Below are 22932 nucleotides of genomic sequence, written 5' to 3' on the forward strand. Positions count from 1 at the left end.
CAGCCCCTCAGTGTCACATAGCTCCTGTGGCCACCCTGCAGCAAAGGCTGGGAGCAGAGTGGAGGCTGGGGAAGGGATCTCATTCTCCTGCTGGACCAGATCCTCTGAACAATAAAGCCAAGTGGCTAAAAGCAAAAGACATGTTAACTGAAGCGAGCTGAACTGCTCCTTCATCAGTGCCAGAGGCTTACTCGCTTTATACTGCATTTAATTGTGTTAATTTGGACCCTAATCCTACACAGATGATAGGAAGGGCGTTCTCCACCCATGCCTTAGTCCATCAGAAAAAAAAAACAACAAACACACAGACCTTAACATCATGAAAACCAACCTGGCCACTCTGAATTCTCCTTTAAACCAAGCCTGAACAAGCGTGTTATTTCACTTGAAGTTCCAGTTCAAAAACAAATACAAATCCAGTATCACACACAATAAACTCTAGACATTTAAAGCTATACCCTAAAAACGACAAAATGGAGATGTGCAAAATCCTCAACCGGCCTCACCCCATTAAAGCTACTGAAGTTTTGCCAGCGTGTCCTCACTGGAGCTCTAGACAAGGATTTAGGAGATCTTTGTTCGCTTGAAATCGTCTCCAGACTACCTGAAACCAGAGGCCCGGGATCTCCACAGAGCCATTGGGCATTGTGTTTGTTTGTTTTCATCTGCGCATGAATTTCTTTGAAAATACCCAGCAGAGCAATAAGAAGGGATTGTTTTTAATCTTTAGAGATGATAGCATGCTGTTTTGCATCAAGGACATTCAGAAACAAAGCATCAAATAAACTGTACCAGGAGATTTTTTATTTATTTTTTCCTCCGGGCTTTTCTGAAAATAAAACCTATTCTGCGTGGAGCTCGCTGTTGATAAGGCATCTGTAGGTTTGTTTTGTCACCCTGCAAGCACTCACACCTCCACGCTGAGGCAATTTACATGTGTGCACATGTGAAAACGCAGCTAGGCTCTGCTCGGAGCCGGGGTGGAGGGCGGGCAGCGTCCGTACAGCGACAGCTGGGCCTGGCCTCGAGCCAAGGCCGGCTCAACGCGATCACAAGATTTCGGTGATACGGCGTGGATTTTGCGTCGCCTTTCCAGGGGGAGGGTAGCTGGAGTCTCAGTTTTGTGCTCCCCTTGCCCTGCTGCTGCCCAAGTAACGGGTTTAGAAGCAGGCCGTGCGTTTGTTGTGTTACGCAGGGCAGCACAGTGGACGGCAGAGCACCTTCTGCCATCCAGACTTCAGTTACTATTGACAGCGGCTATTCGCGTAGCTGCGAATCTATCGTTTCTCTCATCCGAGGTCTCTTCAGCGGTACCCTTCCTTGCCTGAATGAGCGAGGTTATAAAACCCGGTAATTATAAATCTCATTGACTGCCTCGCATTCAAGGGCGTGTTCCCTCCGAGCATTGCTGCGAAGCGCGTTACCCCGGAGACTGCCCTGTGCCATTCCAAACAGCATTATCCTGACCCGGCGAGCTCGCCGCAGCGGAGGACAGTTGGGACGCTGACCTGCTGCCACAGCCCAGTAAATGCATTTTTCTCATTTCACAGCGGGGCAACGCTGCAGTACAACAAGGCCGATACACTCGAGTATCCTTTTGAGGCACGGCTTAACGTCTCAGCGACAAGTGCTGGGTCGCTGCAGATGGAGCGAGGGAGCCTAGGAGGGCAGTCAGGAGCCAGAAGCTCTGCTGGCAGTCCACAAAATTTCGGCAGCTTTCTCTGAACGTTTGGCTGTCTCAGACTTTTCTGGCAAAATCGTAAATACCTCAGACAATATTACACAGTATCAATAAAACCCTTTCTTAAAGGTTTTTAAAGACAGCTGCTGTTGGGCCTTGCACTACGAACCGTAGCGTGCTTCAATAGCATCCTTTCCTCATCGATCTGAGCGTAGTTAAGATCCGTACAGGTACTTCCCTCAGCCTTGAGGGGTTTATTATCAGTATCCATCGTGATGCCCTACAGTCAAGAAAATACACAAAGCCCTGCCACTCCCCCACCCTCTCAAAAGGATTGTAAAACCTGAGTAGTGTCATGCTCTCAAAAAAAAAAAAAGCAACCCAGTAACAAAAGAAAAAAGAGAGAAAAGAGAAAAGAAGGATCATCCTACTTCCTAGAAGAGCAGCAAGCACAAAACACGGCTGTTGCCATCCATTTTCTCAATTACTGTCAATGCACACAGCGCTACACGGTAGCCTAGGCAGTTGCATCCTCTTTGTGCTCAAGTAGGAGAGGAAGATGAGGTGCAGAGCAGCGAATCCCAGCAGGTGAGCAAGCCAATTGAGTTTAATTAGAAACATCCTGCTGAAAATGTAAACGTTTCACAAGTACATCATCCCTATGAGGGGCTGCTTTTGGAGCATGTGTTTTGCTGGGGCTTACACAACAACAACTAGTGATGCCCCTCTCACTCCCTCCCTCGCTCTGGCTCTGGCGCTCCCCAGGCACACGGGTGCTTGGCCTGGTGTTGTGCCACTGCACGGCAGCTCCTTGCCACCTTGCTGCCTCCCTGGGCATCTCAGACACACACAGGCTGGCTCATCGGAGGTAGACCAACCTCATGAAAACAGAAGGGCTTTGCGAGTCACAGGAGTGGATGCAATGCTAAGGGTGGTGCTGCTGTCTAAGTGTCCCCTCCACCCCATAGAGCTTGAAAAGACCTCATCGTGTTTGTGCTTCGGTCTGCGAGCAGCATTGAAATGTCTCTTATGTGTACATTTCTGTGTGATTGCAGAAGCTACCCAGTTCATTATATTTAGCCCATTGAGTTTTTCCACTGTTCTGCTGAAATGATGAGCGATTGATTTTACCCTCTTCCCTGATGATCCAATATTTGTACTCCAGTGGTTCTCAAGAAAATTCATTCTTCCCCCCTCTAAATACAACGGCTATCACTAGAGTACTGCCAAACTGTGCAACCGTGGTGCAACGTAAAATAACTCATCTGTAGTGCAGGCAGCTGTGGTTCAATCTGAAGAACAGATACACTACAGAAATGTTCAGTCAATTCAAATCTGATTCGGGTTACTAATCACATGTTAGCTCTTGAGAGGTTGCAGCCATTTTTTCCATTCTCTTCATTTACGTGATGGGCTGGTGAACCCATGCCTACAAAGGAGGTACACAGATGCTTTAGGAAATCCTGTTCAAGGTTTCTATAGGTAGTAGGCTGTCTGGAGTCAGTCCTTTAATAACAATAGAATTATCTCTTCCTCGCCACACATGGTTTAGTCAACACTGTTGTACTCCTTCAGCATCTTTCAGAGTTCATGTCTAGCCACATGCCAAACTGCAGCTCCTGTGGTGCTCCTGTAGTAGTGAGGACTTCTCCAGACGGTGAAGGTAGTTCTGCTGGACTAGTTCTGTACAAGTCACATGCACAAGTAGTTGTGTAAGAACAACAGCATCTTTTCTCAGTATACCTCCATTGCTTATAAAACTAAAATGTAAATATTAGAGTATAAAGCTAGGTGCTTTCATCGTATTCCAACAAAAACTATTACTATTATATTTCAGTTAAATAGTATGAGCTCAAGTTTCCATCTATAAAAGAGCACTGTATCACTTTAGTCTTCTAAACAGTTACAGAAATACAGTCAAATCTGGACAAAATATGCTTGTGGCTTGGATGAGTAACAGTTTTTTTATGCTTGACTTCCAGAAAGATGACTGCTATAGAAGTGTCTGGTGTGGTTATTACATGACAATTAGCAGTTGTTTCTGTGCTGACAGATGCCCACATCAAAAAGCACTGATCGTCTCTTGTTAGCAATTTTAGAGATACTGTAATAAAGTAGCTTAGAGCAGTTCCAAGAGACATTGTCCTTTGCACCAAAAGCACATCATCATTGCCTAGGTTCACAATGGGAAAGGTCAGATTGTGAACAATTATAGCGGCTAATTTATGTGAAAGTTTAAGTCCTTTCTGCCAGTACAGAATTAAAAATTGCCCTTTTTTTCTGTGCATAGGTCTCTAAGCCAGACTAGATGAACATGCCGTATTTCAGCATTTTGTTTACTAGTGAACTGTTTCAACAGTGAAGCAGTATACAGTAGGCATATGCATGTCAGTGGCATTGGTCTTCTGGGACTGGATGACATGCAAAGATGCAAGAGAAGGGAAAGGAGAGGTTTGTAAAGGAGGGGAGAATGACAGAACAAAACCCCCCGTGGCCACATCGTAGTGAACCAAGTTCACAAGTTCTTGTATTGTACAGCTGTAGCATGGAGCGTGTCTCCAAGCTTCTTAAAATGTCGGAGACAAGACAGTGGTGTTATTCAGTTAATGCAGGGGGAAAATACCTGGTCTACATTAGTATCGAAAAGAACGCAGTGCAAACTGTGACCTAAATGAATTTCTCTGCCTGTGATCCAGAAGCCTGTTCTCTAGCCTTCCCATCGCGCAGCGTGCTGGAGCTAGGAGTCCTTGCATGAGGGCTTTTTGCCCCGAGGTAGGACAGCAGAGTGATGCTGCTGTGGCTGGCAGTGCGAGTCTGAAACATTTGCTAACGGGCAAAGGTCTGTGGGAGCAGACATGAGACTGGCAGGTGGGACTTGATAGCAGAGATTCTGTGCAGCTGCCAAAAAATCACAACCCAGATGCTGGAGCTGAGCACATACTGCCTGATAGGAATGGTGTTCTGGGGAGAACAGGAAGCCTGCAAGCGCCTGTCAGGGAGATGAATTTGGTTCTGATTGCAGTGCTGCCTTACCTCGTCCTTCTCCTGTGGTCAGACAAGTCACAGTGTCTTCTGTGCATATGGAACTGGCTGGACGTGGAGATGTGCAGCATTTTTTCATTATTGTGCATCCAAAAAGTACCTTACCAAATCAGGCTCCTTTTTACCTCTCCAGAAACTTGTGTAAATCCCCTCCTGACTGTCTGCCTTTCCCTCTCTCTCTCTCTGCATGAGCTGTTGTCTCTCAGCTCCCCATTCACCTCACACACTCATTCTGCAAGGTACATTTTTACTCTTGCTCCTCAGAGACCTTACTCATCCCAAGACATTGATCTGCCTTACTTTTTTCTCCATCCTTGCTCTGTTGGAGGGCAGTTCCCTCTCTAAAAAATGCTTGAGAGAACATGCTTGTAGTGAAACAAAAGCAAAGCAGCAGCAGACCAGCTGTCCTTTACCCTTCCACAACCACCCTGATGAAGAGCACACGAGGAGCAGCAGTATATATCCAAGCAGTGAGGGCATTCACTGACCAGCCAGTGGCTAATGTGCTCCCGTACTCAGCCTGAAGAAGCTGGGCAAAGCCAGCAGCCTGCAAACCAGGCTAAGCACTTCACCCTGTCTGCCCAAAGGAGGAATTTCCTAAAAATACATGTCCTGACATACCGCCGAGCCACATGGCACAGTGAGTGCAATCCTATTTTCAGCCTGCTCTGCAGGGTGACATAGCTCGTTACACCTCCTCCCAGAAATGGCACGTCGGCCGTGCAACACTTGCTGGAGGACCCTCAGCATGGGGTCTCCCGTGGGCCGGTGCTCTCTGCTGGAATTCCCTGCCGGGCGCTGGCACGCTCGTGGCGCACGGATCTGTGGTCAGGGGAAGCATCCCCAGGCGTGCTGAGTGTGCTGGGACAGCTGCCTCCTGCCCATCCTCGTCCTGTCCCGCGGCAGGGGCGCTCTGCAAGTCCCAGAGAGGTGAGTTGGTGAGTCACTGGGCTGGGGAGGAGGGAGCAGGAGGAGACACGGCCAGAACCACTTCTGATCTGGCCCCGAGAGGAGCTCTCCCCGTGGGTATGAAGCCCGCCTGGCACGCACTTCTCGCAGCTCCACCAAGCAGGACAAGGGTAAAGCAACAACTCCTGGCTTTCGGAGATGGTCAGTAGCCTCCTTCCAAACCACGGCTGATTAGCAGATTCTGTTTTCCCAACTCCGAGGCTTATTGCAGAATCCCAGGAATGTTCCTGTGCTCCAGATAGCCCAAAATAACTGCTCTAAGCTCTCCTTGGGGAAAAGCAATCCTTAGAGCGGCGTCTTAACTCAAATTTTTGTGTTGAAGCAGCTGAGCTTGAGGGAGAGAGCTTGTCTTTGCCTCTGGTCTCCCTGGCTCGCACAGGAGAAATGAGCATTTTGGATGCTCACATTAAGAAGTTTGTGTGTCAACTCACTCACGGTCCAAGGAATTGCAAACGCTTTGTCCTTCTCATTTCTGTTTGCTGCAGAAGAAACCTTCCTCCCCCACTGCCGCCCTCCCTGCAAATCCACTCGTTTGCTGGCAGCTTCGGTAGCTGAGCCATCGGAGCAAATCCTGTCTGTGCAGCAAGTCCCCAGCAGCGGTGGACAGAATTGTTTTGCAGGTTTGTTGCCTGCTCTCTTCCTCTGCAGTTGCCAGGCTTCCTTCCTCCATCCAGAGGAGATAGTGGAGCCATCACAAACAATAGTGGAGCCATCACAAACAAAGTGATAAGAGACTCTCTGAAGCCCAAGCCATCACTTAGGCACTTTGAGTAGCCATTTCCTCTCCTGGGGGAACTGCGCATTTCCCTCATCAGGTGCTTGGTGCTTGGAAGGAGCAAAACTGATCCACTGTGCAAGCACAGAGATGTCAGGGAAGGTCCATTAGCAGAGCTGGTGTTCTGCTTCCCAGAAGTGGATTATCCTGGTTTCCAGGGAATCTGTATCTGTATCCGTGCCAATCACTTCTGTTCCTTTGTTGTGGTAAGTTATTCTCCATGTCCCTAAGGTGCTCATTACCACATTATTCAGGCTCTGTTTACGTAACTTTGGAAACCAAAATAAATTCCTGAAAGACAAAACTCGCCAGTTCTTCTCTGATCCCTTCTCTAAAATCTGCGCAATCCTTTACAAAAGAAGAACCTGAATATTTCTTAAACCCCTCCAGTTCCTGGAGTGGTTCGTTCACCTCTGGAGAATGAGCCTTGTATCCAGGCCTAAAGACATTGTCCTTGGCCTGATCTCTTCCTGCAGCCAACTCTGCAGCAGATGCCTCTCTGCTGAGCTCCAAACTGATCTTCCAGAAGATTATTAGCTTTAGTTGTGGTTTGCCATCCGCAGCCCTCTAGATCCCATGCAGCTCAACTAATCAGTATTGTCCTCACGTGGTGCTTTGCTCTGAGATCAAATTAAAGCCTAGAAATTGTAGTAGTCAAGTTTGCTTGTCTACAGATGAAGTCATAAATGATATTTTGGAAGGTGCTCTGGGAATCGTCAGAAGGGAGAAGGGATGGAATTATACTGCAACCTTCAGACATTTCTTCACAGACAAGGAAACCAGTTATAATTAGTTTAAATTCTGAGCTATTTAGCTGCCTGTTATCACACTGAAGACAGAACAGTGAGAGAGACTATTGTACTGCAGTTCATAAAATAGCATGTGGCACAATAACAGAATGAGTTGCCTCCTGGTACCTAAGACACAGCTGCACAAAGCTGGGGCATGAACTAGCAAGAATTCCAGGCTTTGAGCAAACTGCCCCAATACACTGAGCTGACCACAGGCAAGAAGGAAGCAGAAGTCCCTTCGTGCCAGACAAATGGGAAACATGAAAACATCACAGCTCTCCAGTGCCACTGGAACTTCCACTGACATTAATTATTTACCTTCTCACTGAGTTTCTTCACTCATTCTCTTCTGAGCATGTAACAGAACGTACAGCACCGTGTAATGCAGCAACATCTCTTTGTGCCTGAGGGGTCATGGTCTATGAGACATCTTATGCCGAGGCGGTAAGTGGACGTGCAGCTGGTGGGGTCGAGGCACAGCAGAGGGAGGCACAGGCTGGCACACAGCAGCACGTTCCTGCCCAGCTCCCCCTCTATTCCCCAGCAGCCCAGTGGCTTAGCACTGGGATGAGATTGCACTCCCGGGCTCCGGCCCTAGTTGTGCAGAGGATGTCCTTAACAACGTGCCATCCCAGAGGCTGCCAGCAGCAGAAAAAAAAAGCAAAACAAGACTTTTTGAATATCTCGGCTCTCCTTCCAGGAGGCATCTGCTGTAATGTGCATCGGCGTGCTATGGGCTTAGATCAGCTGTGCCTTCACTGTGTACACCCTTCCCCAGAGACATGCCAGCCACGGTGCTTGCTCTGGTGATAAGTTCAGGCGAACCCTTCTGGGGACTGAACTGCACAGAGACCCTCAGCAGAGCTGAACCTTCTCTGTAGGGGAACCTGCTCGTGACTCATACGTTCAGACAAGATTTACTCTGTCCAGAGAGGTGAAGATAACATGCATATGAAATGTGCACATCAGTCCCTCCTTTTATGCAAGCCAGTGCATTAAAGACTGGGGCAAGGTCCAGCATTGGCACTGGAGGAAACCTAAGCAGCCAGAAACACCCTGTTCATCAGCCACAGCACACTGCAGGCACTCACATCAATCAGGTGTACAAGTCTGAAGCCTGGACGTTCCCCAGATGTATGCAGCAGCATCTTGCTATGTGTGACAGAACACAGGCACTTGCTTGCTGCCAAATAGAGGCAGAGAGTTACTCCCTCCTTGGGGCAAGGGAAGCTTAAATGCTGCCCTAATTTCTTTAAAATATTTGCTAGAAGTGCGTGTGCACACCCTGAGCACGGGAGAGGCGAATTCTCCTTGCTCCTTAGCCTGAGAACTTCAGGCCTGGGACTTCTGCCTCCATAAGCTCGACCCTGGATCCCATCCCTGTTCTGGATCATCTCTGAACAGCAGCAGATTATTCACCATGAGATGCGTTAGCAGCCAACGAAGCACAGGCTAGAGCAACCGATTTCTAGACAGGTGCTCTAGCCTGATACCTGACGGTGAGCACAGTGCTCGTCAGCACGATGATCATGCATTGCACGCCTTTTCTCTCACTGCCGAGGCTGATCAGGCTCCGTTCTGCTTGTTGTGAAGTACTTGCATGTAGCCAGGCTGAGTCTCACTGATCTCTACAAGGCTTTCTGCCAAGGAAGCAGGATATCACGCTATATGGTGAAGAACAAAGTTGGGACCTTAAATTATAAATTCTCTGTTATAAATTACTCTCGGTTATTGGTTTTGGACCTTCTTTTAGTACATGTTTTTGCAGACAGCATGGTGAGGTTGAGTCCTAGAGTCCTGCTAGAAGCTACTGTGCGCTCTACTGCAGCATTACTATGACAACTGCTAAGATCAGGGCTTGGAGGAATCTCACCTTCCCTAGGAAAAGAGTGTGTGAAACAAACACGGCACTTTGTTCGTCTCAAGCATGTGGCTGAGACATCCTTGTTTGCTAGGTTTCTTTGCTTGCTGCCTCATCTCCACATAGGTCTCTGCAAAGGAAGAATTATCTGGAGAATATTCAGATGCGGCGAACAATTTTGCTTTGAATGAAGCTTAAGTGACGCCAGTCCAACAAGGCAGAAAAACATTGCTCTCTTCATTCTCCCTAGGCTTCTGTGAGCCTCCCTGTGAAGAGATCAGAGCCTCCTGGTTTGAAACGCTGCCTTAGGGTTTGCTTTTTATGTCAATAAATGTTTTATCACGATTAAGCTCCGAACGCGGCACAAAAATCTCTGCTAACATTTGGTGAACTGAAATAGGTAGAGCAGGCATGGGGGGCAGGGGCTTGTCTTTCTTTTGCTTCTCCTTCCCTCCCAGGGGACATTTCCCTGCCAAAGAGTAGTGCTACCTCTGTGTGGCTGGTGAGGTGTGTCCACATGCCTGTGTCTGTGGTAGGCTTCAGACTTCTCTGTCCTCACGCTCAGCTGGGCCGTCTGTCCCGCTGCCTCCTGCAGTCTCTTCTCTTAGCCCACGCTCCTCCAGAGCACACAAAAAGGCTGAAGGGAAGTTCAGGCAGCAGAGCTGCTCGGCTGCCTTTGGTGCCTCAGGTAGCAGAGCTGAAACCTCAGGGTTGAATCTGCTGAGGTTCGCCCACGGGCAGTGCAGGAGTGCTGCACATCGAGACGGAAACTCCGGTGTCTGCTTTGGCTGGCACAGGCCAGTCCTCCTTTCCGATGCCATTCCTTCATTTTCCCTTTCCACATGCTGCATTTTGCTGTGACCCTGCCTGCCTGCCTTCTCCACCTCCCTCCATCCCATCTTTGCTGTGTCAAACGCAGCGCTTCGGCATCACTGACTGACAGGGGATGCTGCAGCTTCAGTGCAGGAGTTGGAGAGAGGGAAGGCAGCGAAGGAAAAGCTGCAGTCGGCAAAAGAGGCAGCAGAAGTGCTGCAAGAAAGGGCTTTTCCTCCAAAACTGGATCCCAGTCACCATTCATTAGGGCAGCAAATTAAGATGTGGTCTCTAATTCAGTGAGCAACCCTGACTGCTCCCGCAGCTCCATGTATTCCTGCAGTGTATTTTCAGAGAATAAAGCTCAGATTTGTAGCTCAGATTTGCCACAGCCTGCACTGAATCAGCAGAATGGATGATTAGCTACCCTGCACACTGACAGCTTCTGCATGACTAAGTGACAGCACAACAGAAACTCACTCCACTGTTCACAGCTAAGAAAAAATTGTGCTTCCTCAGAAATGCAAAGGTCATGAATGCAGGGGGGAGAATCACAGAGGAATCAGATAGTTACATGTCTGTCTTTATTCTGGGGGACCTCAGATTTTCAGGGTTCATCTTTGCCATTTTCTGAAAGGACTCTTATGTATCATGGTGTATGCAATAGATTTTGCTTACAACTTACTCTGATTGCTAAATAATTACAGAAGTGTATGTAGCAGTGCAGATTTTTCCTGTACATGAGACTGTTATCACCAAGTGCCAAATGCATCTTGAAAGGCTTTTTGCAGGCTTCTGCTGAATAGGCACACTTGTGAATGGGCACTTTGCTCCAGTATGCCATGGTCCTGCCAGCTGCTAATTACCCTCCTCGTAACTACTAGTGACATGTCCGTATAACAGGCTGTAGCAGAGAGGAAGGATACCCCATTTACCTTGAAATCAATTAGCTGATGCATTAGCGGTACCCAGCAATGAAGTCCTACAGCCTAATTTACTCTGGTAGCTTCTTTTTGACAATAATGGGCCAAAATTCCATGCTCAGTTGAGAAAAGTGGCAAAAACCATCTCACCTTGGAGTCAGAGTCTCATGCAAAAAAAAAAAAAAAGAGAAAAAAAATGTGTGCAAAGTAATTATTAAAACCACAATGTAAAAAATAGAGTCTACTCTACCTGTACAGACTCTCCCAGAAGATGACCATGCCAAGAAAACAAAAAGCAGCCTTCTTGGAATGAAATAAAATATTTTCCTGAACATCTCTTGCCAGTACAAGCCAGAAAGGAAAGAACAAATAAATCTGTGCCACCTTAGTGGAAGGAGGCAGGGATGCCAAGACTTAAGAGAACTCCCTGCTGCTCATCAGGTGTTCGAGCTAAACATTTGCAAAGGAAGTTTTGACTTTCTTTACTAAAAATAAATTCCTCCTTGTGCGTGAGGTTTATTTTGTGGACTTCCATAATGTCTTTTCTGAACTATTTTATGGGAGTTTTATGAGCTAACAGCTTTTAAGGAGGTTTCTCCAAACTCTAGGGAAATAAAGGCACAGCTCAGGAATTCCAAGACCTCCTGAATTAGGACTTCAAGGGGGAGGTTTTGCTCACTTCCTTTATTAATAGAAATTGAAAACAACTTGGTTTTTTTGCTCATCTAACTTAAAATGAAACATGGGTCTCCTGTTCTAAAACAAGACCAGCCTCACTCAATTGCTGAGTATCACATCACTGTGTGAATTACAATCCAAGCGCGGTACAGATATATTAATGCACCTAGCACGTGAAATGCTACGTGTGGTTAGCAGGGGACTGATGCAATCCCTACCGACATGCTGCCTAATGGGAGCTCCAAAGCAAAATGATTCCCACACACCTTTTGGATTGGGTGTTTTGTATGTTTCTTTGTTTTTTATTATTTATATTATGCTTGAGTTAAAAAGAAGCCAGTCCTTATTGCCCTGACATGGGTACCACCAACACTGATGGAGAAGAACCTGCTTAGAGGTACTCTCCATCTTTGGGAGGAAAATTACTGGGCAAAAATAGAAGTGCCGGTGCTAGCCAGGAGGTGGCAGAGGAGCCAGGCCACCTTGTGCGCTGGTTTCTCTGTTAATTTGGCAAAAACGCAAATACAAACCAAAGCAAAACAACAAAGCCCAGCCCCACCCTCCCTTTGCAAGAATAAGAGGATGAAACCCTTAATCATTTTCCTGCTTGTATTTATACTAATTGCTCGTCTTCCTGAGATCTGACTTTATGAAATTATGCATGCACACCAAGCAGATGAGTTTCCATAGAAACTCAGGAACTGAACTTTCATTAGAAAAATCTTTAAAAAAAATATCTTCCAGATAAAAATGCAAATTGCCTGTCAGTGGGTGGCTTTCTGAATTTATATATAATTTTGTTCTTTTGCACTGTAGGCAGATTTCAGCTGGACCTACATAGCAACAACATGCAGGCATTGTTTATAGCAAGCCAGACTCCATGGGGAAATGAGAAATTCAGTAGCAAAGAGAAGCTCTCAAGTGCAAATACCTCAGGGAAACAAAAAACTGAAGTGCTCAGTGCTGCGTGTTAGTGAGGCTTGGGGATTGTGCAGCCTCCAGCTCTCAGAAAATGCTGGTGGCTTGCAAGGAGCAGCGGGGAGGGAAGGGGAGAGAGGAAAGCCAAATCAAGAAACTCTCCTGCAAACAGAAGTAATGATGTTCAACCTGCCCTTTAAACACCTAGCAGCGTATTTCTGCCGGTTTGGTTCAACCTCACTGGAAAGACTGACACCATCTGCTGTTGGCTCACTTTGGGCGAAGGAGTAGATCGAAGTCCTGGGGTTTGTGAACATTTGTGGCCTGGGCTGGGGAGCGGGTGGCCACAGCCTGACTTCTTGGGCTGAGGCCTGATGCCCAACTTCTGTTGCCCGCACCAAATGGAAGTGGAGGCGCGCAGGCAAGAAGGCAGCCATGGGGCTGTTCGTGGTGGGAACAAGAGGGGAGGAGGACTGAGGGCACACCTGGCAAGGGCATGGACCTGGGCAGCCATTGGCACAACCAGTTGTGTGTGTCAGCAAGGGGGTGGACATTTAGCTCCTTTACCCTGGGGAGCCGCAGAGGGAAGGAGCCACGCCAGCCTCTGCTCCTTGACCACGGCCGAGGGTGCTGGGGCACACCAGGGCACTGTGCCGCACGAGCGCCGCTGGGGTTTTACGAGGAGGTGGATTTCACTTCAGCATTGCTGAGAGGCACGAGATGTCAGCCGGGAAGGGGATTCCCCTCCGGCGTGGAGAGGGATGACAGGCAGCAGCTGCACGGGCTCGCCAGCCCGTGTGCCTCGCTCGGGGCCAGCGGCCCCCCAGGAGCGCCGAGCGGCTGCGGCGGCCCCGCTAGGGCTGGGTGCCGTCAGCGGCAGGGCGAGGGTGGCGGTGGGTCCCCGGCCACCAGGGAGCAGAAGTGGCTCCGCTGGGGCAGCGCAACAGGAAGAGTTTTTAGGAAGAGTGGTTTTGTGGTCGAGGACAGACGAGCTGAGGTCGCTGCCGTCTATTCTTGGCTCTGCAGCAGACTTGCTATGGCCACACTACTTGCCCTTTCTGAACCTCATTATCCTTGTCAAGCGGGTGACTCAAATTATAATTGTGCAAATTCCTTCCAGTCTGTCATTACGTGCCAGCGGTCGTTTCCAGGCAGCCACCTCCGGGGGAACCGGGCTGTCCCACCGGAGCACCTCTGTTCCACCTGTGTCTGCTCGCAAGGGGATTCGGCCCTGGGGCCTTGCCGTTTTCCAGCAGAGAGAGGAACCTAAAGGAAAAACATCCCCACTGAACCTCTGAATGATGAGATTTGATACTCAGTTGATTATTCAGGTCAAAGTTATGTGCAAGAGGCAGTGAAACTTCACACGGTACTGCCTATATTTGATTAAATGTGTGTTTCTTAATTCTCCTCTCTGGCGAAGTAATGGTTTTCTGTCAGTATTAGTAATATCACTGTCTAGCATGTGTTACTCATACTGATGTATCCTTCATCTCTTGGCATTTTTGCAAGAGCAAACAAAACAAGACAAAAGAAAAATCTTCATTAATTCAAAAAGTATCAACATTTTTTCATTAGAAATTTAATTTGGGTTCTAGTTGCAAGAGTTTTCAGGTTTCTTACATCTTTTGATATCAGCTGAAGGCAACTAGACCCATTAAAGGCAGAAGTAATGCTTCTCTTCGTATATATGACTGCTTCCACATACTGTCTCGTATCAGGAAACGCATGAAGTCAGGCAGTCATCTCCCTTTACAACATTTCCACATGTCCACTAAATTAAATTGTGGTATTTTCTTAGTAAAAGATTTCCAATACACGGCATTTCATTACTGGGCTGCTATTATACATGACACTGTAAAACTGAATTCCATCGCTTGGGCTGTTCTGATGTGGAAGCCTTTGAATAGCTGAACTCCTTGGCTGAGGAATCGATGGCAAGAGCTCATCTATACACTGCAGTCCCTCACCCAACATGGGGAAGGACTGTTGTTTTTTCTGCAGAGGACAGGGACAACTTGGATATGAGCTCTTGCTTTGTATAAACTTGACCCTAAGAGCATAATCCTTACAAATTTTGAAGCATCTGTTGCTTGCACCGTGGTGGTTGCTTTGGCAAGGTAGCATGGACCCTGCTGGGTCATCCCTCACGCTGTAGGACAAAGCCTTTAAGCTCATCCTCGCAGAGAGGTCACCTCGTAGCAGTGGTGGCATCTATGAGGTTTGGTGCTGCAGCATATGAACATACTGAGCGCTTGGCAGGCAACATGGAGGTGTTGGCTGCTTCTTCCACGGGCCACATCTGGATGAAGCTGGCGAGGCCTTCATCCTGGTGTGTGCACCGTGAGGAGGAAGCAAGAAAATGCCACTAATACGCTGTGGCATGCAAAGCCAGCGTGACCACCTGGGCTTAGCGAGGTCGGGTGCTGTATAATTAAAAGGGAGCCCGGCTCATTAGATGCTTTGTCAGTTCAGAGGCATCTACGTGAGCCCTATAGGAAAACATGTTCTTCCTACCGCTTCTTTCATCCTCCCCCTCCTGTTCCTTCCAGATGGTTACACCCACTTGTGTCTTTTCTTACCCTAAGGACAGCTTTTTAAGCAAGGTTCCTCCATCCTTCTCCCCCACGTTGCCTTAGGCTCTACAACGGACAGAGGGGCCCCAATGCTGTTATGGCTAGCCTGGCCCTGGAAGGGGGTCTCATCCCTCTAGTCCGTTTGTCAAGAGGAAAGGTCTTTCTATATGGTCAAGATGTTGGAGCTGAGGGACTTCACCTCAGCCTCAGATGGATTTTCCAGACATGCAAGTGTTAATTTAGGTACTTGGTGTAGTTGAACCTGAGTTCCTGGGGACTGGAAGCTGGTGCAGAAGGGAGGGATGCTTAAGGGGCCTACAGCCTTTCCCTGCTTACCGGCATCACACAGTACCAGTGTTTCGCCCTCCCGGTAACACAGCAGGAGTGCTTGCAGGGCTGGATCAGTCTCTGCTTAATCTTCACAGTTACCGTTTTAAATTACAAAATCAAAAGGATCACAACCAGAAAAAGCAGAGATTAAAGGCTGATCGCTCCTCTTCTCCAGAAGCACGGGGGAGATCCCCTGCATAGGGCTACTGCGCCTGCACGCTTAGGTCTGCCCAGCCTGCTGGGAGCTTGGGCTCTCCTTTCTTCTGCCACCTGGTGCCCCCACTAACCGCTCCTCACTTGTTTGTTGGCAGGGCCTGGTGCTGAACAGACTTGGGCGGAGGGAGCTGGCCCAGAAGGTCCTCAGAGACGCCATCCGGATCCAGAACACCAGCCACCAGGCCTGGAACAGCCTCGGGGAGGTCCTGCAAGCTCAGGGGAAAAACGAAGCAGCCATCGAATGCTTCCTCACCGCTCTGGACCTCGAATCCAGCAGTCCTGTCATCCCGTTCACTGTCATACCCAGGGAGCTCTGAGGCTTCTTCATTCAATGGACAGACACCAACAGACAGACAAAAAGACATACAGTGAAGAAACTGGATTTAACACAAAAGTGCCATTGTAACCTGGAATTGGGCAAAATAATTCCAGGACGGGGCTCAGGTCTACATGCGTAGCTGAGACGAGTCTAACTGTAGAGGAATTTGCAACAGGCAGAGAAAGAGAATGCCTTTTTTCTTCACAGATGCCCGGTTAACCCCCTGTTCAAGTTAATAGAAAGACTTACTTCAAAGTGTTGGTTCAAGGTGACTGTAGAATAGATTGTGCTGGAGTACAGCTGTTCAAAGCACTTGCACCTTTCGGTTTTTATTAAGGATGAAAACCCCAAATCCAAAGATAAAACCCCCAAACCCTGAGGTAAAGCCCAGACCAGCTCTAAACAAGAGTAAATGCACCAACTAATGTACCAAGTTGTATTTAAGCACCTAGCTGCCTCCACACAGATCTGACAGGATAGGAATGACAATTAAACCATATAGATGTGCAGTATATGCCATTTACAAAATTATTTCAGCTATTCTGATAATCCTTTTTCTTGCCTTGCTCTTATATACTGCATATACACACTATATTTAGTGTGGCATTTGCCTAGACCGGTTTAAATTAAAAATACTTTTTATTTTTAAGCTGCTATTGTAGTGTGATTCACAAAAGCAGAAAGACCAAAGACCCAATCAGTTCACACTTGGCCTAGCATTAAAAGCATGTATGTATCTCCAATTACATATTATTGAAAGGCCTTTCTTGAAGTAGCTAATTATAAACTCTGAGCTTCATTCTTGTTAATCACCCATTCCCTCACTTTTAGGAATGAAACGATTACCAGCATGTAGTGACTGAACTCTGTGCTTGACTGCAGTGCTGTTCCTGGCACCAAACCTGTTCATATCTGTCTTTTCATGGTCTAAAAGACAGCAGCATTCTGCTAAGGGAAAGTACGCTGAAGGCAGCATGTGTGTATAAGAATTGCTTTTCTTTTAAAACCAAATCCTGGGATTTTCTGCAGACATCTCACGTCAGAGGTAGGGGCCGCGCCTGCAGCGGAGCGGGCTCGTGTTGTGCATCGCATCAGATGTAAGCGTGATCCCTGGAGCTGTCTGAAGAGCTCCTAATCCACTGCCCTCCCGCTGGCTGGCAGGGGCGGAGAGGCAGCTGCCGGACCCCACGCTAAGCCGATCCTCACCCAGCTCTGGGTGACCTGCCCGCAGCCTCTGCAGCCAGCTGGAGCTCTAACGTGCTGCCAGCCCCGGCCGCGGTGCTCCCAAGGCGAAGGGGATGCAGAAATGAGCCGCGGGCGCTTTCCTACACAAAAGGTTGGGGCCACGTGCCCGTTCCTGACCAAAGAAGACTTGTGCCTGCTCTGTAAGCAGGTTTGCACTGAAACACGCCGTGTACGATGGCTGTGCCCAGTATTGCAGTCTGCAGCTAGCTCCTTCCAGAAATCCTAACGTCCTCAGGCAGTAAATGAGTCGGAGTTATTCCTGCAAGACCAGGAGGCTCTGGAGCAGACTTGAAGTCAGCATTGTTTACAGTCATTGGGAAACCTGCAGGCTAGCAGAGACCTCCTGGGCCGTGCCTGTGCTTTTGCTCCTGCCCCAGCCTCCTCTGGAGGCACCCATGCCCAGGCAGCAGGCTACACCAAGCTCTCCAAGAAGCCTGTTGCACGCCCAAGCCAATTTTTGGGGTGATGGCAGTGTTAAACCAGACTAGTGCAAGAGCCCAGCGTATTCCTCAGCTCACCCAGGTGTTGGGAGGGAAAGCAGCGCAGCCACAGAAAGCGCTCAGCCCATCGGGTCTCCAGCTTCTCAGTGGCATCAGCCGAGGCTCCTCAGGCCAGAGGCAGGTTTCCACAAAGACAGTGTTACCCAGCCACATCACTTGTTTGCGATAGCACCAGCAGCATAGGAAAGAATAGTACCAGAATTAAATGACTTTCATGGAGACAGAAAGTTACAGCAGAGATCCGTTTTGCTGTGTGGGATGCTCTGAGGTCAGCTCTGTGCTGCAGGTGGGAAATGAGGACGGGGAGGAGGGAAATCAGTGTTGACATGGTTTGTACATTGTTAGCCAGGTGTTTTAAAGCCAGTTCCACTGTTAGAAGCAATCTGACAATAGACTTCAGTAGATACATCGAGATTGGGATTGCCTTCCAATACTTGTTCTGGTCCACGGGCCAGTTCCAGGATGGGAGCGAGCCTTCTGTCTAAGACACAAAAGAGTCCCTGTGATCTGACATCTCCGCTTTCCTCTGCAGCATCTGTCTGCAGGGCACTGCCATGGTAACCCCAGTGTACCAGACAGCTATTCGAGTACAAGCCGTGCCTCAGTCCCTGCGACCGTTCTCACAATCTCTGTTCTAAGAGGTCAGAGAAGCAACCGCTCGCAGACCTTGTTACTTCTGTGTGCATAGCTTGTAAGCAGCCACCAACGCATCGCCTTGGTGACCACCGAGGGAGGGAGCTTCATCTCGGTGGCACTGAAACCTCCACGGCACTCATCTTCCCAGGAGAGGTGCAGAGGTGCGCGGGTGCTTTGTGTGCATCAGCCAGCCGGATGCTGGCCCTGCAGCTGCTTTGTGCCTCTGGGGGCGGCACTGGCACTGGAATCGCAGCCCTGAGGTGCTCTGCTGCCGGAAGACGCAGCTCCCATCAGCATCAAGAGGAGTTACACAGGTGAGGCATCTCCACCCGTGCAACACACCACAGCCCCGACATCAGCTGCAGGCACAGCTCTGCCTCAGCGATAGATTTGGACTCGGCCCCAAGATTTGCTGGGAAGTTCCCAGAGGGTACAAAGCACGTTTGCTGGAACAGTGCATTTCTGTAAGGTTGCTGGTACATTTCTGTGTTTTCTTGCTAATACTTTGAGGTTTAGAGACTGACATTATACTGACCTAAAATGCTCTGCACAGGGCAGGAAGGAGGGCGGTGTTCACAGACTTGCAAGTATTTCGGGGGGTAGGTCCTCTATCTGTGCTTGTTCTTAAGCATGGATTTTGCTCATACTTTCAGGTACAGATAAACAAAAACAAAGACTACAAACATGCCTATGCATTCTAGTATTTATTTAGATACCAACATTGATAAATCTAATAGACCCACTTCCGTGAGCTGATTAAGTAATACTCCTTTGCATAGCAGGAAGCCTGGCATGCTTAATGCTTAGGGTTTTAGACTAAGCACATGAGATTTATATCCCATCCCTCATATGAATATTACAGATGATTATAAGTAATGGAAGTTTGGGGAATAATAAGGGAAGTACTGATTCTGGAGTCTTAGTGCTGACTTGAGTCCAACTGTTTTCTCATTAATTTAGAAAGAAGAGGGGAAAAAATAGTATCATTGTCTGAAGGATCCAGGTACAGCCCGCTTCCCTTCATTCCACCACAAGGTTATTTTCCTTTGAGTCAGCAGGGAAAAGATAAAAAACGGCAAAAGGAAACTAACTAGCTCTTATTTTTCTGTTGCACAGTGAAGAAGCAATATTTGCCATTGCCTTTAACCAGCAAGGTTTGTACATGGTAACAAAAGTCAGTCTGCCTGCAGGTGAATAGAAGGAGAAGCCCAGCAGGCCAAGGAGTGACCCCACGCCCTGCCTTAGCCCGTGTAAACTGGCATCACCTCCGCTGATGTTGGTATTTATGAGCGTGCTGGTATTTATGAGCATTTCCTCCAGCTGAGGCTGTGCCCGCCGGTGTCCTCGCTCCGTACAGGGAACACACGGGGAGTTCTGCACAGAGCAGAGCTGCCATATTCCTGCGCTGCACCAGTACCCCAGTCCGTTTCTACTGGTAACAGTTCATGCTACTGATTATCACAATGTTTCAGAAGTGCTAATTATCTTTTCTTAGTAATGACTAATAAATCCAAATGGAGAACAGTCCTGGAGGGTGTTTACTTTAAAATTCACTGGCTGAGAACCAAGGTAGGCACAGCACTGGCTGCTGCCGTGTGAATTGCAGTTATCCCCCGAAGTCCCATTTTTTACCAGTCTCAGTGAAGCCGGAGTTTGGCTCCTTTATATTTCACTTTAATGACAACAGAGTGGGAAACAGTCATCAGTGAAAACAGATCACTGCCATGATCTTTTTTCAGCCAAACCAACCGAGATTTGATAGTTGCAATTCAACCCAGGAAAGTAAGGCTCCCCAGAGCAGTCTCGGTGAAGCGATAATTGCCTGTGACTGCATTGTGTTACAGGCACGTTCGGCAGTTATTCACGGAGTATGTGTAGCTGGGACTTCTCTCTCCTCCCTCACAGGTCCTGTATTTGGCCGAGGAGAGCCGCTCCGTGCCCAGAGGGACAGCTGCAGTGCCGGCCGGGTGCCCTCGGCGCTGCTCCCACCCTTCCCGGCTGTTCCCCCAGCCTGGCCGCAGGCGATGGTCTCCCCGCTGCTGTAGGTCGGTTCAGTGGGATATTAGAGCGTGGTCGGCTAAATAGTTATTTTCTCAGGAACGGGAAGCAGCAGCATCCATCAGCTGGGTGGTGTTAGCAGGAGGGCTGGGAACCGCTGACCCAGCAGCCCGAGGTGGTTCCTCTCCTTCAGCTCATGCCTCCAGCTCCAGCAAACTAAGGCAAGTTCCCAAGTGACTGGATCTTAAAAGACCCGGCTCATTCTCCCCCAAGAAACACATGCCAGTCTGTAGCTAACACCGCCGAAAGGGACCATGGCACCACACCGCTGCAGAGCAGAGCATGCTGGTGCAAGGAGGAGCCTCTCCGCCCCGGTGCACGGAGAGGCTCTCTCAACTTTGGCACCTAGGCGCATTTCATACTCAGCCGTGCCGCCCAAATACTGTTAATGTGGTTGTTGCAGTCGTTTTTCCATGTAACTTAACATTTCTTCTCATTGGAAGATGTTTTCAGCAGATGAATAAAATTGACCCTGTGGAAAAAAAAAAAATGCTCCTCATGCATAGTTATTTCCTGCCATTTTCAGTGCTTTTAATATATTCATGCCACAGATACTTCAGGCATTATGAAACGGCTATTGGTTGCATTAACTGGAACCTAGTGTGCCTAGCAAGTTACCAGTTGCAAAGGGCATTTTGGCCTACACCCTGTAGTTCATGGGAAAAACGGGAGTGAGCATGCAAGCAGCATGCTTTCAGAGAGGAAGAGAGCCAGGAAAAAGGAGTGGTGTAGCTTCAGATGTTTGGATTTATGCAGATTTAAGCGAGCATCGTGCTTTTCTTGTGCTTCTTCCAGTAAAAATAAACAAAGGTAGTGTGAGAAACTAACATCAAGGTCATATGCAAATACCGTGTCATCTTGTTTAGGGACTCACCTTATTTTGGCCACGATGCCATTAATAATCTGATTTTTGCTACAATCAGTTTAATCCTGTGGCCATTTGGAAATAGCTATCTCCATTCAAGAGCTTCCAGCGCATTCTTTGCATTTACACGTTAATCTTCTGGGCAAGCTTCAAAAGGGCCTTAAAAAAAGCCAGACCCTTAGTGTCATGCTCAGATTAAGGAAAGGATTTTTGAAGAGCAATTCTTCCTAGCTGGCTGCTTCAGGTTATGCGTGCATTCAGTACAGCTCGAGCAGGACAGGGTTCCTCTAAGCTAAGTCCTTCAATGGTTACAACAAAGCCTTAAAAGCTGGAAATGGAAGCAAACAAACACCAGCTCTGGCATTTTCCCCTCTTTCCCATATGGAGAAAGGAAGCAAACCGATGGCTGGGGTGTCCGTGGGGGGCAGGGGGAGGAACCCAAACTGGCACTGAAGAATTGGGTTGTTCAGTCCCCACTTACGGGCAACTCACAAAGAAATTAGGCTTGGCCACTCCTCTTCCATTTCAGCTTAACTAGAGTACATGGCAAGTTAGCCTCGCTGCATCACGAAGGTGCTTGATATTCCCGTTGTTTAAATGGGAAGAAATAAGCCATTTCGCCCCCAGGTTTGCTCCGGATGGTTTGGGCACTCCCACGTGCGTGGACTCCTTCCCATGTTGGAGAAAGGAATTGCACTTTGGTAGCAATTTAACGTGATACTCTTGAAATAATATCTTTTAAGAATATCTTTTAATAACCTAATCATACCTCTGCTTCTGTTTTCCTGCTGCTGAATGGGGAAAGCTCACTCCGATATATATGCTGAATTCCTGCCTGGTGTGAAGCCCGGATGTTCAGCAGTCCCGTGAGTAGTGAGGGAAGAAATGGGAAGCGTCCCTGCTGCCCGGCTGCTCACTTGCACTACTGTCTCTGGCTGTCAGGTTTTCGTGGAGCCAGGAAAGCAGCAATGTTGACTCTGTCTTGAGCCACATCCCCTGGGAGGTGTCACGTCCCCCTCAGTGTGCCTGAACGAGTCTGGAACAACAAAAAAATGCACATAACCCGCTGATCCTTAAAGACTGATGTTAGAGGAAGTAGCAGTAGGTATCACTGGTTTATGTAGTTGCCATCTGCAGCCAGGATAGCATTTCACTTAGCTCTGGCTGTCAAACCAATTTCCTCTGCAGTTGTTGTCTCTAAAACGAAGAGCTACATCTCCCAGCCAAAAATGTCCCCACAGGTCCACCGGCTGAAGGGCAAGATCCAAAGGTTTTCTCAGTGCTCCAAGGTAAGGAAGTGTTGAATCACAGAGGGAAAACCCCTGCAGGTCATTCCCCTGAATCTGCCGAGCTGCCATCCTCAGCTCTGATCCCATTCAAAGCTGATGCAGCTGCTAGACAGACCAGCTTGACCATGCAGCTGGGACAGACATTGGTTTTATAGAGCAGAAATGGCAAGTGCAGTAACGTGTCGTAAAGCAGCAGAAGAGGAATCGCTACGTTGTAAAGTAAAAGACATTTTCCTTATGAGCATTTTCTATGCTCTCGCGGAGGCAAAGCCCAACTTTACCAGCGCTTCTGACAGAAACATGCTAAAGCAGACCGCGGAGCAGCCCCTTGACAGCCTCCTGGCTGCAAAGGCGGCTCTGAACCTTAATTCTTCCCCTACCCCACACCACGGCTGGGGAGCCAAATGCATCGTGACAGCCCTGGGACCACGCTGCCGCAGCACGCCC

At 48.4% G+C, this 22932-nt stretch overlaps 1 protein-coding gene across 2 annotated transcripts in view; it reads left to right on the plus strand.

Moving 5' to 3' along the window:
• Positions 1-19800, plus strand: part of TTC7A (tetratricopeptide repeat domain 7A) — a 171600-nt gene extending 151800 nt beyond the window's left edge. For both annotated transcript variants that reach the window (XM_048079466.2, XM_013171081.3), the window contains one exon: positions 15669-19800. In XM_048079466.2, the coding sequence (XP_047935423.1) occupies positions 15669-15890 (222 nt within the window). In that variant the 3' untranslated portion in view covers positions 15891-19800. The remainder of the gene's footprint in view (positions 1-15668) is intronic.
• Positions 19801-22932: the final 3132 nt, after the last annotated feature.

Source organism: Anser cygnoides, chromosome 3, assembly GCF_040182565.1.
Source record: "Anser cygnoides isolate HZ-2024a breed goose chromosome 3, Taihu_goose_T2T_genome, whole genome shotgun sequence".
NCBI lineage: Eukaryota > Metazoa > Chordata > Aves > Anseriformes > Anatidae > Anser > Anser cygnoides.